Raw genomic sequence first — 18,483 nt, forward strand, 5'->3', positions numbered from 1 at the left:
GTCATGGGGACAGCTGGAGTCCTCTCGCTCCTTTCCTCCTGCATAGCTGGCGCTGTAACTTGTAGCCTAAAGCTACAGGCCTGCTCCCTTTTCTGTGGTTTTTAAGGGCGCCACACTCCACCCCCCTTCCCCGCCCCAATACTTGCAGTGTCTCTCAGAAGACTAAAGAACTTGAGGTGTTGGGGAAAGCCAGGACAGCAATTACTGGGAGCGGGAGCAGGGGAGAACTCTGGTCCCGGCCTGCTGCCCTTATCAGCTGCTGCTATAAGCAGTCTGGAGGGTGGCAGCTGAAGGCCGGGGCCCACCATTCTCAACCCGGCCGGCAACCCGGCTGGATGGACGATGGAGAGCGGGGAGCGCTGCAGGAGCCTCCCTGCAGTCCCTCCTCCCCGGGTCCCTTCCCAGAGACCAGCAGGTGGCACCATTCCCCTGCCAGTGCTTTTTCAAGCGGCTGATTTGAGGCTGGGACGGTCTCCCCATTTGGTTCCATTGGCACCGAGAGTCCAGGGACTGTCGCCAGGGCCTGGCGGCGGGGGAGCAAGGGCCTACGACAAGGTTTCTACCGGACTTAAGGGAAGAGGGGCTCGCAGCCCACCCGGAGAGGCGCAGGAGCCCGGCGCGGGGCTGGCGGGGGTGGGCGGGAGGGGAGGCAGCCGAGGAGCCCGGATCGCATCTAATCTGCAGCCGCATCTCTACCCGGGGAGGCGGCGCGTATCTCCCGCACCCGCTCGTCTCCATGGTGCTCGGCGCCGGGGGCGGGGGAGCCAGGCCAGTGGGCGCCTCGGTCTGTGAGTTATCACCGCCCACGGCCCGGGGCCCATAGCCGAGGCCCGTTGAGTGTTGACGATCGTCCCCATGGAGCGAACTGAAGAGAAAGTGATAATGGAACCAACTCCCCCAACCCCCTGAGGTGGCTTATCTGGCCCCAGACAGGACACCGCGGCTTGTGAAGGCCCCAGAAGGGAGGGAGCGCGGGCGCGGAGAGGAGGGAGGTAGGTAGGAAGGGGGAGACAGGAGGCCTCACTCTGCAGCCTTTGTGCACCAGGAGTAGGACCCCTGGCTCCTCCAGGTACCCCTGAGCTAGAGGCTGTAGCTAATGTAAGATGGGGTGCGGGGGAGATGCTCCGTGCTCCAGAGGTGGGCCCCATCAGCTCCAGCATGAGAAGTTAAGACCACCAGCTCAGGAATGGGGTAGCCACCATCTTGCAAGACCCATGCTCAGCCTAGGAGGCCCCTCAGAACTGAAGCAGGGGAAGAGGGGCTCCCCTCCCCACCCAGCCCCAGCCAGACACAGAACTGCCATGCTATGGGAGGGTTGCTATATAACTTTTATTTCTGAAAGTTAAAGTAGATACAGCAATATACAAAAAAAAAAAAAAACCCACAACATAATAATATAAATTTTTACACTATTAAGTAAGTATACATTGGAATTTGAATGCAGTGGCCAGGAGAGCATCTCACAAACCACCCTGTGGGTAGGTTAGGCATCCTTGGGAATCCCTTGGCTGGACAGGGGGCTGGCAGAGAGAATGCAGGCAGGTCCTGGAGGATGGGGTTCTTTAAGGGAGGGTCTCAGCTCCTCTCAGGGCTTTTGCTAATATCAAGGTTAAAACCAGATACTCACACGACCTAAGAGCCACGGATTTTACGATTTCTGCTCCAGCAAAGCCAGGGTTCTTGCCCCAGGTCCCTCATGTTAAGCTTATTTCCATCTAGAGAGTTGGAGGAGAATCTCTCTGCATTACCTGTCAACCCCTGTTTGTCTTGGAGAGAAGGTCTTATCCCCTTCAAAAATTGGCAAATTGGGGTGTAACGCATAGCATCCCTAGAAACTCTGGTCAACTGAGACAAGGTGGCTGTAGCTGACCCAATCTAGCCGTGCTTCTGGGTCTGAGAGGCCCTGTATCAGAGACCATCCCACATGCTACCTGTGTTCTGAGATGCACAGTACATGCAGTTGCTCTGCCTAATTGCGGGGCCCCTACGGGGAGGAGACAGTCACCAGTGCTGGGGGAGGTGGGAGTGTACATTCCCTCACACAACTGAAGGACCCCGAGCTTATCACTAAGCCTTTGCCCCTGGCTTGACAGACTGAAGAAGTGATTACAGGTGCAGCAGGAAATCTCCAAGAAACTGGGATAAGAACCATATTCCCTGAGCTCAACTAGACCCTTGCCTGGGGGTCTGTAGTCTGACTCACGTTCAACCTGTAAGTGTCTCCCTCTTATCCGAAAAGGTCCCAAGACCAGGTGCGTAAAGCAAACAGGATAAGGGATCTTTAGACACTGGAAGGAGCCACCCAGTAGAGGGGCTCAGGTCAATGGGAAAAGGAAGACTTGTCCCGTCCCTTCTAAGACACCCCCCACACCTGGCAACAGGAGAAGCCCAGGGAGAAAGAGAGATCAGGTTGTAAGTGCCCCTCTGCCCAGCCTTACCTACAAACAGGCCAACATGCTAAAAGGGAAAATAAAAACTTTATTTTTAAAAAAAAGTCTAAAATATTTAGGGTCTCCTTCAACCTTCCCATTTCAAACCAAAGGCATCTTCAGAAGATTCTTTTAAGGGTTGGATCTAAAATTCATGTCAGGGATTATATAAATTATTGGCCTGAAGAAAGCTGAATATCTGAAGCACCAAGGAGGAAATTAACTTTCTTAAATACAGAGGAAGCTATGCGAAAACAATCAGTGTCTTTTGCCCTTAAAAAAAAAATTACTTAAGATTAAAAAGAAACCTAGGGGCTTTGAAAGTCCTAGCATCTATCTGGACGTTAGCAAGGTTGAAAGTGTGGTGCCGGGAGGATGCAGCGACAGGCAACCCGTGGCATCAGCTCATAGAATAGGCAGAAGGATGCAGCTGGCACCAGGAGGCACTTGACTCACAACGACAACAAGCTGCTGAGAAAGGGGGCCGGGGGCGGGGGAAGAGGACAAAAAAAGATGTTTCCTCTTTCTCCCTCTCACCGCCCCTTCCACATCCCCTGATCACAGTCAAGGAGTGCGTATTCTTATTTGCATGTAGATAAAAGGATATCACCCACATTCATTCATTTCTCTATTTTTAAAAAGTGCCCAGATTGCTGACAGATAGCTAAAGTGAGAGATGAAAAAAAAAAAAAAAATCTGGAACCGCAAAGCTGGGAGCTGAGTTGATCTGGGCTTGGGCTGTGTAAGGGCTGGTGGGACATGGGTTGGCGCATCCGTCATCTCTCTGCAGCCTCCGTCCTTGGCTCCTCACATGGGGGAGGTAGCGCACTCCGAGGTCAGCTCCATGTCGAACGTGAGGGACTCTGGCAGAGGGGGACACACATGGGGAGAGCCGGTTCAATCGCCTGGGCCCCACAGCAGGCAGGGCACACAGCCCTAGCTTTCTGGGGCATGGGGCTCAGACCACCACTGCCGTCCAGTCTCCTGCCCTTGCCCCTCAGTCATCAAGAAGGGGCAGAGAATCCACATTCTCTCTCCTTCCTACGGGGTCTTGCCTTTTGAAAGGGCACCCACCCCTCTCGGCTGTCGCAGAGCTCCAGACTCAGTTCCCTGTGCCCATACAGCAGTTGCCCCCTTGCTATCTACTTTACACGCGGTAAAGGATGTATGGCAATGCCACTCTCTCAGTTCGTCCCACTCTCCTCTTCCCCCGCTGTGTCCAAAGTCTGTTCTGTATGTCTGCCCTGCAAATAGGTTCATCGGTACTATTTTTCTAGATTCCATGTATATGAAATTATATTCATGTTAATATACAAAACTTGTTTTTCTCTGACTTTCTTCACTCTGTATAACAGGCTCTAGATTTATCTACCTCACTAGAATTGACTCAGATGCATTCTTTTTTGTGGGTGAGTCCAGTGCATACACACATATATGTATGTACTTGTGTACAAACCACAACTTCTTTATCTATCCAAATGCTTATGGACATCTAGGGTTGCTTCCATGTCCTGGCTATTGTAAAGAGTGCTGCTACAAACACTGGGGTACAAGTGTCTTTTTAAATTATGGTTTTCTCAGGGTATATGCGGGAAGGCAATGGCAACCCACTCCAGTGTTCTTGCCTGGAGAATCCCAGGGACGGTGGAGCCTGGTGGGCTGCCGTCTATGGGGTCCCACAGAGTTAGACACGACTAAAGCCACTTAGCAACAGCAGCAGCAGCAGGGTTTGTGTCTAGCAGGGGGACTGCTGGGTCATATAGTAGTTGTATCTGCATACTTTTAATGTTTTAATCATAATATACATAGTTTATTTTTTTTTTAATATTATGGGAGCCAACTGGCTTACAGGATCTTAGTTCCCTGACCAAGGGTCGAACCCAGGCTCCCTGCACTGGAAGCTCAAAGTCCTAACCCCTGGACCACCAGGGATGTCGTAGATTCCTATTTTACTGATACACAGAAATGCTACTAGTTTGGATTTGTTGGGCTAAAGAAAATACATTTGTAAAATTAACCTCACCTGTTCCTTTTCACTGCTTTTTAACCTGGCTCCTAGAAAATTTACACTGGCACGAGGTGTGCATTTCTACAGGCAAGTGCTGCTTGAGAACTCCTTCTGCCCATCTGGGTGCCCCTCGGTTGTTTCTGTACACGGGAGCATCAGCTCAGGGGGACAGTCCAGCAACCGGATACTCACCAAACTGCCCTCCTGCTGAGGGTTCAGCAGCTTCACCATTATTTCCAAACTGCATCAATGAATCTAAAGTGCGGGGGGACATCGGCAGGTCAATGGTATTGCTGCAGGTCGTTCTGTAGGAAAGGGGGAGCAGCAGGAGGGGGAAGGGTCGGGTTGACAAGACACAATGGAGGAAAAAAAAAGAACAAAACACACACACACAAGCCATCAAACTCTGGTCTCCAACAGAAAAAAAATAAAAGCTCAAGCTTTTTAAACACACGAGGTCACTGTGAGTTTAAATGAGTACCGAACATCCTCAGAGGGCTCCAACCCTGCTTCACGAGAGGCCTCTCACCCAGTGTCCGTCCCCAGGGATAACTGAGGACATTAGAGATGGAGGCAAAATTGGGGAGGGAAGCCACTTACGGTGTCACACAGATGAACTTGGTCTTCAGGTATGGGGCAGCACCTGGGGAGAAGAAAACTCCGCCTTAGCGACTGTGACTCTGGGTCCTGGACAGGGGGAAGCTGGCTGCCTCCCCAGGGCCAATGTGAAACTCACTCAATCCCTGAGCAGAGACAGTCTGAAGGAACCTCCATCTCCCACTGGGCTGCCCTCCCCTTCACTATAGACTCATGTTCCAGCGCTTGCAGCTGGAAGCTCAGTTCTTTCCCTAAAGCTTCTCAGCAGACTCACTCGAGCTCAGACGAGTGCCAGCCTGGTGTTCATTCTTCCCCTAGATGAGGGTGAAGAGTTTCACTGCTTGTATGTGGACTGAGGATTGTAGCCTAGTATCTCCTGGATGAGTTCCCCGCAGGCAGGACTGAGCCCACCCAGTCAGGCACCACGTCCTGCTCAAACACCAAAGTCATGGGGTCTTTATGAAAACACAGAAGTGGCTAATGCAGTTCCAAAGCTGAGGGTGACACCTTCTGTTCCCATTAGCACTGATCTGCCTGTTACATCTTTCAGTGAGGGTATTAGTAACCCCCATTAGATAGCTACATCACAGAGAAGAGCCTCTCCGTGGGGAGAATGTCTCCGGTGTAGTAGAACTGGCTTTGGACTGAGGAGGCTAGGGCCTCGCTAGATCTTCAAAACACGCTTCCAGTGCAGCGAGTTTGGGTTCCATCCCTAATCGGGCAACTAAAATCCCACATACAGTGTGGGGTGGCCCCCAAAAGTTAATTAAAAAATTTTTTAAAATCGACTATATTTACAAGATAATAATAAAATGAGAGGGAGGAGGAGGATGGAGGGGCCCATCTTTGTCATTTGTGATTCTTCTTCTATAGTTAGAAACATGAAGATTTAAGAATTTTAACTGCTAAATGCTTATACCAAGAGGTCAAGGGGCCCCAGAGACACTGGCATGGAATTTGGGGGATTCAGGTGAACAGATCGCTTAGGAAGGGTGGGGTGGGCCAGGAAAAACATGGCTGGAAAGCTTGGGGCTTGCAGAGAAATTGAGGGATCAGAAAGAATGATAATCTGAGAAAGGGCACTGCCATCGGAGTTTATTTGGGGCCAAGAAATAGATTAACTCAGTACAGAATCCAAAGAACCCTACTAAGGCAGGGTTCTGCTATCTTATAAATCCATTTGGGCCCAGGCTTGAGGGGAGCTGACTCCAGCTGACTCCCAGACACAAAAGGGTTTTAATTCTCCCAAGTGATCAGTGTTGCTGAGAAAAACAGCTCTGAGATGCCACAGTAGAAGCAAAGGAGAATGAAGATTAAAAGTTGATTTATAGCTCTGTGCAAAGTTGTAAATGTACTTCATCTAATTTGTAAGATAAGAGATCTGTCATTTCTACAGAGGAATCTTTCCCTCAAGCCATGAGGAAATAATGTGAGCTTCTAAGAAAGGAGGAGGGAAGAATCCTGGGACCAGATAAGCCATCTCCTCGAGACAATAAAACCTTCAGGATGGGAACAGAGAGGAAACGGTCAGCTGCTCCACTCTGGAGGAACCCACAGGTCGCCCACCGGCCTCCCCCACACCCCCTGACGCCATCACCAGGCTCCTGCTGCCCCAGGAGACAGACAAAGCTCTTGAGTAATTAGTTCTATCTCATGACTGGCATCTTGCCCCTGAGGAAACACTGAGTCCCCAGGCAGGAAAAGGTCTGGCCTCCTGCTCACACAGGAGCCGTGAGGGAGGGTGCAGCCTCACACCAGGAACTTGGACCTTGAAGGCGAAATGAGTCGAGGGCCCAGCACTTGGACCTAATTGCCTTCCGCAGAAGGAACAGGGCAGTGTGACGGGGGCTGATAAACAGATCTCCCAACCGAAGCACAACGTGGAAAGAGAGATAAGTAGCAGACAGGAAATGAGAGTTATGCTCGCTTAGAGTGTGGCCAAGACTCAACCCAGAACAAAGGAGAAAGGAAAGTCAGTTGCCAGTGAGCCCCAACTCCCTCTTCCAAGTCTCGATCTGCTCGCCCCCAGAAGTCCCTCACAGGGAATTACTGTGAAAAGACTGTGAAGGCAGCTGGTGGGTTTGTGTGGGGGAACTATTTGTTCAAAACACAGGTTTTTTCCCAAAGCTGTTAGGGTAGGGAGGCTAACTCAAAGAATCGGTTTAAACCCTTGCTGGCTATATGATTAAGGAAAGTTCAATAAAAACAAAGGATGGCAAATTCCAATCTCCTTCTCAGGATCTGGCCAGAGAACCACGAGTCTGAGCCCAAACACCCATGGGAACAGGCTAGAAGGCTCCAGAAAGCGAGGGTTTAGTATGAAAAAAATGTATGTGTAACTTACATAAGCACATGGGCTCGAGTACACTAAAAAAACATCTGAGTTTCAGTAGCTGCACATTCAAAGCACCAAGCCTAGGCCCCTCCCACCAGTTACCATCTTCCCCTTCAGTCTCCTCTCTCCTGAGAATCTCTCTTAAACCAGGTTCCAGCGTGGCTAACACTCATTTCCTCCAGAAAGCCTTTCTTCATCCCACTTGGGCTGCTTACATTGTTCAGTGATGGGGAAAGGAAGCACTCTAGACTGAAGTCTGAGTCGCAAACCTTCCAGCATATGCTTTGCAAGAAGTGCTGTGCTGGCTGGGCATCCTGTTTCTAGAGAATTCCGCCCTCGGTTTCTCTTCGTAGTGTCTTCGGTATGTCTGGGTATGTGTGAGCTGTTTTCCCCTTTAGACTGGTGCCTCCAGTGGGGCAGAGCCTGGTGACTGATTCCTCTCCTCTCTCTAACCCCATCAGCTGCCCCTAAAGGCACTCACTATAAAGTTCTTTCCCAGAAAGAGGAATAAAGATCACCAGACTAGGCTTTCCTGGTGGCTCAGTGGTAAAGAATCTGCCTGCCAACGCAGGAGACACAGGTTTGATCCCTGGTCCAGGAAAACTCCATATGCCTCAGAGTAACTAAGCCTGTATGCCACAACCATTGAGTGTGTGGCTCTAGAGCCTGGGAACTGCAACTACCGAGCCCACCTGCCGCAGCCACTGAATCCTGTGTGCCTAGAGCCCATGCTCTGCAACAAGAGAAGCCACCGCAACGAGAAGCCCGCGCACTGCACGTAGAGAGTAGCCCCCGCTTGCCCCAACTACAGACAAGCCCATACAGCAGTGAAGACCCAGCACAGCCAAAAATAAAAAGAAAGAAAGAAAAACTACAAAAAGAAAATTCCCTAAAAAGAAAGAAAAAAAAAGATCACCAGGTTCTTCAGGCATTTACCTGCCTGTCCCCCAAGGATCCTACTCTTTCCCATTTCTCCCCAGAACCAAGTGGCTGTTGTGGAAAATCAACAACTACCTGGGTCAGCTTCGGGATGCTCCTGGCTCTCCGGCCGACAGTACTTTCCGAATGCCTCCTCCTTTGGAATGTCAGGGTAGAGATAGACCAGCGGAGACACCAGGATATTGGTGGCATCCATGATCTTATAGCCCATGATGATTTCAGCAAATGACATGTTGTTCAGCTGCTGCTTGGTGTAAGGTTCCACTGACTGGATCTGGGTCTTGCCTGTCATGGGATATGGGAAGAGAAGACTCAGGTGATCTTAGAAAAGACTGCCTGATTGATTTTCCCTTGAGGGGGAAAGGCTTATACCAACCTAGTGTTCGAGACCCTGAATATTCTGCCCAGTCGTCTGGCGCTGTGGAAATGTTCAGCTGGCTTCGGGAGAAGCTATTCAGCTGGGCCACAAGTAACATACTTGAATAATTACTTTGATAAGATATATGAACAGAGTGGGTAAGAAAGGAGATGAAGAATACAATTTAAAGAGCAAATTTCAAAAAAAATTACCAATTTCTAGGCAAATATTAGCCCCCTGATGGAAGCCTCTTGACGAAAGTGAAAGAGGAGAGTGAAAAAGTTGGCTTAAAGCTCAACATTCAGAAAACTAAGATCATGGCATCTGGTCCCATCACTTTATGGGAAACAGATGGGGCAACAGTGGAAACAGTGTCAGACTTTATTTTGGGGGGCTTTAAAATCACTGCAGATGGTGATTGCAGCCATGAAATTAAAAGACGCTTACTCCTTGGAAGGAAAGTTATGACCAACCTAGATAGCATATTCAAAAGCAGAGATATTACTTTGCCAACAAGGGTCCGTCTAGTCAAAGCTATGGTTTTTCCAGTGGTCATGTATGGATGTGAGAGTTGGACTGTGAAGAAAGCTGAGCGCCGAAGAATTGATGCTTTTGGACTGTGGTGTTGGAGAAGACTCTTGAGAGTCCCTTGGACTGCAAGGAGATCCAACCAGTCCATTCTGAAGGAGATCAGTCCTGGGTGTTCTTTGGAAGGAATGATGCTAAAGCTGAAACTCCAGTACTTTGGCCACCTCATGTGAAGAGTTGACTCATTGGAAAAGACTCTGATGCTGGGAGGGAATGGGGGCAGGAGGAGGAGGAGGAGGGGATGACAGAGGATGAGATGGCTGGATGGCCTCACCGATTCGATGGACATGAGTTTGAGTGAACTCCGGGAGTTGGTGATGGACAGGGAGGCCTGGTGTGCTGCAATTCATGGGGTTGCAAAGAGTCAGACACGATTGAGCGACTGAACTGAACTGATTAGCCCCTTGTGGGGAGCAAAATAAAACTGGCAAACCAATCCTCCAGCTGGAAGAATTTAGAGAAGCCAAGTCTTCCCATCTCATAAAAATGATCACCGGGTACCTTCCAAGTCTGAGGCAGGGGAGTGCGAGGCCATCCCCGCCCACAAGGGGGCAGCAGGTGCCTGAAACTAGCAGCAGCCAAGGCCAGCCACAGCCATGCTGGCCACCAGTTGGGGTGGGGAATCGCTAAGCTTACCGCTGATGTCCTTCTCCACCCAGGTGAAGGTGACTCCTCCTTCTTTGCTGCTTTCACTGAATCTCAACAGGAAGGTGCCTGGGGGCTTAGTGCTCAAGATGGCCCGTTCCCTCTCCTTGCTGATGAAGCCCATTATATACCTGGAGACAGAGAGGAGCAACAGCAAGGTTGGGGCTGAGGGACCTCTGGTATGCAGCCAGCCTGCTGGGAGAGTAGGGGACTTGTCACCCCTGTGTGTTCTGTCAGACACACGAGTTCCAACCTACCCTTCGTTCCAAAGGGCCAGGATGTACTTTTTCACCAGGTCAATGATGTTGTCCAGCCAGACCCAGAAGGAGAAGCCTTTGCCAGCCATGTTTTCCTGGAGAAAAGAGTAATGGGAAAGCTCAGTTCCCCACCTCCCTGGGCTCTTCCTTTAAGGGGGTGAGGTGCCACCAAAATCCTCAAGCCCATCTACCCTCAGGCAGGTCCTCTTGGCCGCCAGACCAAGAGTCCCGGGCCTTCAGGCCCACTGCCCTCCACAACATCCCCACAGCTAAGTGTCCCTGCCCCCTCCTCCTCCTATGAGGCAGCCTCATGGATGGAGTTCACACGGTGGCTTACTTTGCAAAATTTAGCCCATGTGATCTGACACCCTGAATAGTTCACACCAGGTCCTGAAATGAAAAAAAAAAAAAAAAAAAGTCATAGGATTTGCAGTTTTAAATCCAGATCTTTCTTCAAACAGAACACACACACAACTGTCCCACAACATGCCCTGAAACTTGCTCTTCATGTATTTGAATGTTGCCACTGTTGCGTGCATACATATGCACCGCTCCCACACACCCAATCCCATCGTTTGATGCCCCCTAAGTTGTTGTTCAGCAGAGGTGGTGGGTGATGTATCAAGTCCTTGCTGCCCTTTCTAGCCTCGTGTGGCAGTCTGGGGATCAGCAGAACACACTAAGAAGCTGACAGCTTGAGTTACAGGGTCACGTTTAGTCATGAATGTTCAGGTGGTCAGTCATGTCTGACTGTGGCCCTATCAGGTTCCTTTCCATGGGATTTCCCAGGCAAGAATACTGGAGTGGGTTATCATTTCCTCCTCCAGGGGATCTTCCCGACCCAAGGGTCAAATCCAAGTCTCCTGCATTGGCAGGTGGATTCTTTACCACTGAGGCACCTGGGGAGCCCATGTTTAGTGGCAGCGCAGGACAAAGCATAGATGGCACGTAAAACATTCTAAGACTTTTTTCTTCCAGGAAAAAAAATAAAAACAAGCTACATTTTCTTGAAGAAGCAGACAGGGATGCCAAGCCTTTAGCTCTAACATACATTTAAAATACCTTCCCTAAGGCTGGACAAAGTACCCAGGGAGACAGCCACCAACAGAAAAGAAATCTGCCCCCGTCTCATAAAAGTGATCACCAGCCGCAAACCTCCGCTGCGTCCTGACTCCAGGGCCTGCTGGAGCACACGTACTCTGCCCAGCGCCTTGCTCAGTCAACTCTCCTCAATGAACAGCCCCACGGGCCAGATTCCTTTTGCAAGGAGAGCAAAGGGAGGAGAGGTCAAGGGCTGACCTAAGAGCTTCTCCGCCAGCGTCGTCAACTGCTCGATGCTCAGCCCGCGCTTGGTGGTAGAGGAGAACTGCCAGCTCAGCACCTCGGCCACTTGATCCCACGTTCCGATCGGGGGTTTGGTGAAAAAGTTCACGTTCTATTGGAAATGACACATTCGTTCCTTTAGATGAGAGGGTGGCGCCTGCTGGGCAGCAGCCCCGAGGCACCAAGGAGCCTCCGGAGAACCCGGGCGCCCGACTCACCTTGGGGTTGTTGGTCAGCATGTTGTACCATAGGATGGATGCCCAGGCGTTGGGCATCTGACAGATGTTGGAGATCACCACCACTGGCAATGAGTGCGTCTGTGGAGGGAGCGGGCAATGATTTGGGGAGGCAGAGGGCCCTTGAGGCTCCAGAAACCTCTTCACCCGCATCTCGCAGGGTTCGGAATAAAAGGAGAGGTCGTGGAGTACACTTGCTGCCAGCCCTCAGGAAGCTGCGGGGCCCAGTCAGCTCGACACCCAGCGTGGAGAGTAGGCTGAACTCAGGGGCTGTCTGAGTATCACCAGGAATTTACAAAGCTGACTCCTCACAGTGGACTCACAGTCCACAGACTCCCCATTTATAAAACTTGGAAGGCATTCACGAATTGAAGCTGTGAAAAGAGTGCAAGTTGCTCCGTAGTGTCCAACTCTGCGACTCCATGGCCTACACAGTCCATGGAGTTCTCCAGGCCAGGATACTGGAGTGGGTAGCCTTTCCCTTCTCCAGGGGATCTTCCCAACCCAGGGGAGTCGAACCCAAGTCTCCCACATTGCTGTATTGAAGCTGTATCTGCCCATTTAATAGAGAGGTCCCAGGAATCAAAGACTAGGGTTCTTGCTTTTTCAGGTGTATCTTTAATTTAAAGATCAAGAAAGTTGGGGAAAGAGCAGGTAAATGCCACGATTGTTTGAAAGACTGTTTTGCCCAAACTGTATAAAGTTGGCTGTAATCAATTCCTAAATACAAGTTTTTACATCAAGTTTGCTGGAACCTCAGTAGACACGTATCTTCTAAGCACTCAGGCAAGATACTAACGAATTCTTGGAGAAAAAGAAGCAAATGTAAACACAGTGCTGAGTAAAGAGTCATCATTCCACCTTCTGGAGTGAAAATCCTGACTAGAATAAGCCTCATCCTGAACCATCCTGCAGGCAGTTCTACCCAGTTCTGCGCAGAACTCACCTCCAGGTCGATCTTGAGGCCTTGGTGATACACCTCAGTCTCAAAGGTGATCAGGTGCAGCTCCTCGGTCACAATCAGGGAGGCCTACAAGGATGAGAAGGAGGCCCCTCCTCAGAGAGGATGGCATTGAGTCCTGGCAGCCTTCACTACACCGTCCTGAGGCGCAATCCGCCAGGTGGCCATGGATACAACTGGAGCACATGGTCTTGCCAACTCTCCGACTCGCCAGTGCTCTCCTCTACAACCTGATCTCTTACCGGCTTTATGGTGATACTATGGAGATCCGACTGCTCATGGATAAAATGGGAACAGCATAATGACACAAGAGTGAACACCCCCAGTTTAAGGCAGAGACCATCACCACGGAGGTTCTCTCGGTGCCCTTCCCAACTCCATCCATCCCTGAGCGTCCTACCTCAGAAGTGCCTGCTATTTTGTCTTTTGAGTTTGTCATTTCCTAGCCCTTCTTTATGGTTTTCTTGCATTTATATCTCTAAACAATGTATGTGTTGTTTAATTTGGGGGGGGGGAAGGTTGTGAATCTCATACATATGGAAGTATACCCTGTGTCTTCTTTTGTGACTTACTTTTCACACCTATGTAATTCTGTACATGTGCAATTTATCCATTTTCATAGCTGTATAGTATTCCATCACCTGCCTATGCCACAGATCACTGATCCACTCTAGTGCTGTTGACACATGGGCTGCATTTAGGGCTTACAATTAGGCTATTGGGACATGAAATGCATGTCTCCTGGCACCAGTCTCCTGGCACCTATGAGCAAAGATTTCTCTACTGTTAAATCCTGAGAGTGGCACTGCTGGTATACAGGGTATGTTCATTTTCATAATGCCCAGTTGTTTTTCAAAGTGATTGTAACAATCGCTACACCAGCAACATAGCGACTATTTTGAACGAGATTTGTCAGTGAATTATTAGAAATTCCAATTCATATTTTAAAATGTTCTTTCTCTCATTACAAAAGAAATACACATGGTAGACATTCCTCTAGAATTTTGTAATGTAGACATGAATGGCCAAAAACCAGTGAATTTTTAAACAATTATACTAGTATACTACTCAAATTACTTTGCATTTTTTTTCTCAATAAATATGCTACAATCTCACTCTTTAACTGCTGTCAAGTCTTATAGATTCAGTTTGTTTTTTTAAAAGGCCCACTACATTCTAGAGAAGAGTGTAAGAATGGCTCAGGAGACAAAAAGAATAGGGTGTCACAATTATATAAAAAAAGATTTAAAACCAGTGCTTGGTCACATTTACTTTCTCTTTTTTTAAGTTTATTCTTTTTGGGGGGGGCCATATAGTTCGTGGAATCTTAGTTTCCCAACCAAGAATTGAACCCAGGCCCATGGCAGTGAAGGCCGTGAGTCTTAACCACTGAATCACCAAGGAATTCCCTTAAGTTTATTCTTAACATTAAGAATCCAAGAATCTGAGTCAATGGGAGACAGAGAAGAAACAAGGTGAGTAAAGAACAAGAGAGTTTGCTGTTTCTCTTTTGGTAAAATGTTTAACTTGGATGTGTTGAAACCCATCCCACCTCAGTGACCAAAAGAGAGCATCAAAAGCTGAGACAAGCCATGTCAGTGCACAGAAGTTGGAAGGGGAATTTGGAAAGTCCCAGGCAAGGCGGAAGGCTCCTTTTCTACCAAATGGGTGTGGGCAAGGGACTTTACACTCCTTAAAGATGAGCTAACTCTCCGGACAATCAAGGAAATGCACTGAGCCAGAACTCCTCCAAGGCATGTGTGACTACTCATGTGCTGGCTGGCAATGACTGCAGCTGAAACAGCGGGTAGGCGTCTCTACTTCTGGGCAGTAAGGAGGCTCTTTTTCTTTTCTTTTTATAAAAAGTTTCAATCTTTCCGCTGCAAGGCATGTGAGATCTTAGTTTCCTGACCAGGGATCACACCCACACCCCCTGCATTGGAAGCGTGGAGTCTTAACCACCAGGGAAGTTCCTATGGAGGCTCTTTTTCTCTCCCACTCAGCTACCATCTCCGACAAAACTTACGTCACAATTGGCTCGGCCCCCATTACCGCATCTCTGCTCTCTCAGGGTCTATAAGAAAAGCAAAGAGCATCCTCCGTCAGGTAAGGCTCTCCCCAAGCCCCGCCCCCTGCCAGAGGCCCTGAAGAAAGGGAGCCCAGGCTTCTCCCGTGTACCAAGTGCTTGAACTCCGCTGAGAGACTGCCATTGTTAGACTCTTCCATGTTCATCACTTTCGTGTTTGTGCCCAGAATGTTAAATTTCCGGGACCTGAATCACAGGAGGAAAAGACCGACCACATATGTGACCGAATGGCCAGGGACAAAGTTAGATTATACAGAACAGAAGGAAGCCTGTATGCTGAACTTACCCTCTGAGAGCTGCAACATCCCCGGAGTCTCTGTTAAGAACACAAACCAGCATTAATAAAACAGGCCCTGAGTCTCTTTGAAAGTCCACTTTGAATACCTATCATTTACTCGGATGGAAAACCTGCTGTTCTGGGGATTTCTGTCGAGGACTCAATTACATGGTGTATGTGAAACCTAACATCCCTGTACATGCTCAAATAGAAGACACAGCTGGTTCCCCACCCAAGCTCTACTCCCCTCTTCCTAACAGAACCTTGACTCCATCAAGTATCTTTCCCATCCCCACTTCCAGGGGATCTTGCTCACTAAGCCCACAGAACCGAGCATGTGCACAGTGTTGGTCCAGGAGTGAGGCCAGGACCCACACTGTCTCAATCAGACGGGGAAGGAATTCTCCCTCAGGCTAGATTTACATTCTGTAGCTTCAGCTGCACATCAGCAAGGAGACACGTGGCCTTTACTACAAGCAACCATGCTGCAACCCAGAGGGAACCTTAGAATGCCCATGCTTCTTATGGTGGCAGAGAAGAGAGACGGAAAGTTCTGGATCCTTGGTGACAGGAATTGAGTCACTGATCTCACCACCTGGAACTTGTTCTAACTTTGCATTTCCAGTTATACTGGGTTTCAAATTTCCTTATTACTGAAGCCACACTGGGGTTTCTGTAAAGGTCTACTGTTACCCGCAACTCAGAGTATCCCATCGATATAGCCGGAAATATTCTTCCCAGCGTGTTCCTTGTCTTTTAACTATGTTTTTGAGTATTTCATTTTTTACATAGGCACCATTTCTGTGTTTTCTTTTTAATATTATTTTAGTACTGCTTTAGAAGTCCTTCTCCATTGCTACATATCCACATATGCTTTCAGAATTAATAATACTCCTACTTGTTAGATAGTGCATTCCATGGGAGTTTATGGATTAAAATGGATCAACTTTTAAACCATTTAGAAGATATCTTTCCATACATTACATTTTATGTATTTTTGGGGCCACTTGGCTTGTGGGACTTTAGTGGCCCAACCAGGGATTGAACCTGGGGCCTCAGCAGTAAAAGCTTGGAGTCTTAACCACTAGACCACGAGGGAACCTCCCATATACCACATTTTAGAACTTAAATCAAGCCCCCGTTATCAGAAAGTTTTCCCTCATGTGTAGCATTTATTATTTTATATTCTTTATTTGTATTACAGCTTTGATGTATAATTGATGAATAATAAACTGTATATGTAAAATGCACAAGCTGATGAGGTCTGATAGATGTCACACACCTGTGACACCAGCCCAATCAAGGGACTGAATGTATTCAGCAATCCCTCATCCCCAAGTTTCCCACCTCCCTTATGCAACCCATTCCCCAGGCCCTCACTCCACCCATCCCTGTCTCCAGACAACCAATGATCTGCTTCCGGTCATGACAGATTTACTTACATTTCTAGAATTTTATTGAATTACTCTTTTTTCTCGGTTTGGCTTCTCCCTCTGGGTATATTTATTTTGAGATTTATCTGCGTATTACATATTTTGATACTCTATTTCTTTTTGTTGGTGAGTAGTATTTCCCTAGCATGGATATACCACGAACTCATGGACACCCATCTATCCGTGAGGACTCCTGTACCACCCTTTGTGTAGACATACACTTTCAGTTCTCTTGGATGAACACCTAGGAGTGGAGTGGTTGGGCTGTAGGACAGAGGCAAGTTTAACTTTTCAGGAAACTGCCAAACTGTTCTCCAAAAGTGGTTGCCATTCTACCGCCATTACATGGCACATTTGCTTATTCATTTAAAAACTCTTAACTAATTAACTCATTTACTTATTTATTGCCTGTGCTGGGTCTTTGTTGCTGTGCTCAGGCTTTCTGCAGTTGCGGTGAGCAGGGGCTACTCCCGAGCTGTAGCTCACAGGCTTAGTTGCCCCTCAGCATGTGGAATCTTCCCAGACCAGGGATCAAACCTGTGTCCTCTGCACTGGAAGGCAGATTCTTAACCCCTGGACCACCAGGGAAGTCCTTGCCTACGCTTTTAAGATACATCTAGAATTTACTCTGATGGTTAGTTTTTTTTTAGTGAGAAGGTGATTTTTTTATGCTAATTTATGGTTAAAGTCATTAATTTTTGCTTATTCATTTATGAAACCTACCACCTTCCTCAAGTCCCTGGCTGCATAACTATTTTCTAGTTCATTCTCATGGAATTTCCAGATGAATAATTATATCACCTACATTTTCTCTTTCCCAGTGTCTTCAGAGGGTAAGTGCATTTTAATTTTTTAAAAGGTACTGTCAAATTTGGAAGAGGATTCCATTATGTGGTAAAGTGTGGAACAACAACTAAAATCAATTTTTCCATATATTCTCAATTTTACATAATATGCACAAGTTACATTTATAAGTAAAAAAACAAAGAAAGAGGGACTTGAGGTCACAATGGCAATCACAACTCAAATCGCTACCGCCAGCTTCGCGGTTTTGTTCAGGCACGTAAATGACAATGTACAGCAAGGCTTTTGAAAACTTGAAAAAAAAAACCTGAAGATCTCTGAATATAGATAAAGCCTCTAAGTTCACATGATGTCTATCAAAGTTCTCGTTTCTCTGTCCCTCATTTGAAGAAAAGGAAGAAAAAAAGGAGCTAAGATAAAGAGTACTTACTTGTCAATGCACACTTTAATTTTAAGTTGATAATTTAGCTCAGGGAATTTAACCAGCAATCTATGCCAAAAAAAAAAAGAGGAAAAAAGTTTCAGAGCAAAGGAAAAAAAAATCCAGTTTTAAAAAACAGCCACTAGGTTCCCCCAGCAACTTCTAGTTGAATCTAAAATTCATAACTCTTCAATTCTAAAGAGATGAGTCACAATCCCAAATTTTTCTTCCTGCCAGTGCTTCCTTTCATTTTAAGTCAAGCATCACCCCCTTCAGGCCAAAAGGAACTGAAAAAAAAAAGCCTAAGAACTAAGAACTTGGACAAAGTTGTGAGAGACACACAAAAGGATAATGGAAGCCATATCATGAAAAACATTACAGGAATCCATGCTCTGAAATCGGTATTCTTTCTATTAGACCGGAAACCCAACAGCGTACTACCTTTCTGAGGAGGGAAATTTCACTGCAGAAGGGCAAACCCCAGCTTACCTGTTCTGACTTGAATGTGAAAGTAATGCTCTACCTGCAGGTCCCCCACCCACCGGCCCTGTGACCTCTTAGCGTCTATTATCACTAAGCTTTACTCTTCCCCTTCAAATGCTCAGGAAAAAGCAGGCTCAAAGAACAGAAGATAACTGGCATTATTCTGCCCCTTTCGCATGGTAGATGGAGATGCTATGACCTAAGACATTAGGCCTGGAATCAGGAATACAGTGCAACCGAATCATAGGAATATATCCAGGTAACCTCAGAGAGATTCCTGTTCTTTAGCGTTTGATAGGACAA

The 18,483-nt window shown here is 47.8% G+C and overlaps 1 protein-coding gene across 5 annotated transcripts in view; it reads right to left on the reverse strand.

The window, feature by feature from the left end:
• STAT3 (signal transducer and activator of transcription 3) overlaps positions 1,308-18,483 on the reverse strand; it is a 74,343-nt gene continuing 57,167 nt past the window's right edge. Inside the window, exons 11-24 of one of the 5 annotated variants that reach the window (XM_005693850.2) lie at positions 17,707-17,766; positions 15,049-15,078; positions 14,855-14,948; positions 14,703-14,750; positions 12,662-12,745; positions 11,698-11,796; positions 11,456-11,591; positions 10,494-10,546; positions 10,157-10,251; positions 9,891-10,030; positions 8,381-8,593; positions 5,038-5,080; positions 4,630-4,742; positions 1,308-3,292 (exon numbers count right to left, since the gene is read on the reverse strand). In XM_005693850.2, coding sequence (XP_005693907.1) covers positions 3,237-3,292; positions 4,630-4,742; positions 5,038-5,080; positions 8,381-8,593; positions 9,891-10,030; positions 10,157-10,251; positions 10,494-10,546; positions 11,456-11,591; positions 11,698-11,796; positions 12,662-12,745; positions 14,703-14,750; positions 14,855-14,948; positions 15,049-15,078; positions 17,707-17,766 — 1,264 coding nt within the window. In that variant the 3' untranslated portion in view covers positions 1,308-3,236. 5 annotated transcript variants of the gene reach the window in all.

This window comes from Capra hircus, chromosome 19, assembly GCF_001704415.2.
Source record: "Capra hircus breed San Clemente chromosome 19, ASM170441v1, whole genome shotgun sequence".
NCBI classification, from domain to species: Eukaryota; Metazoa; Chordata; class Mammalia; order Artiodactyla; family Bovidae; genus Capra; species Capra hircus.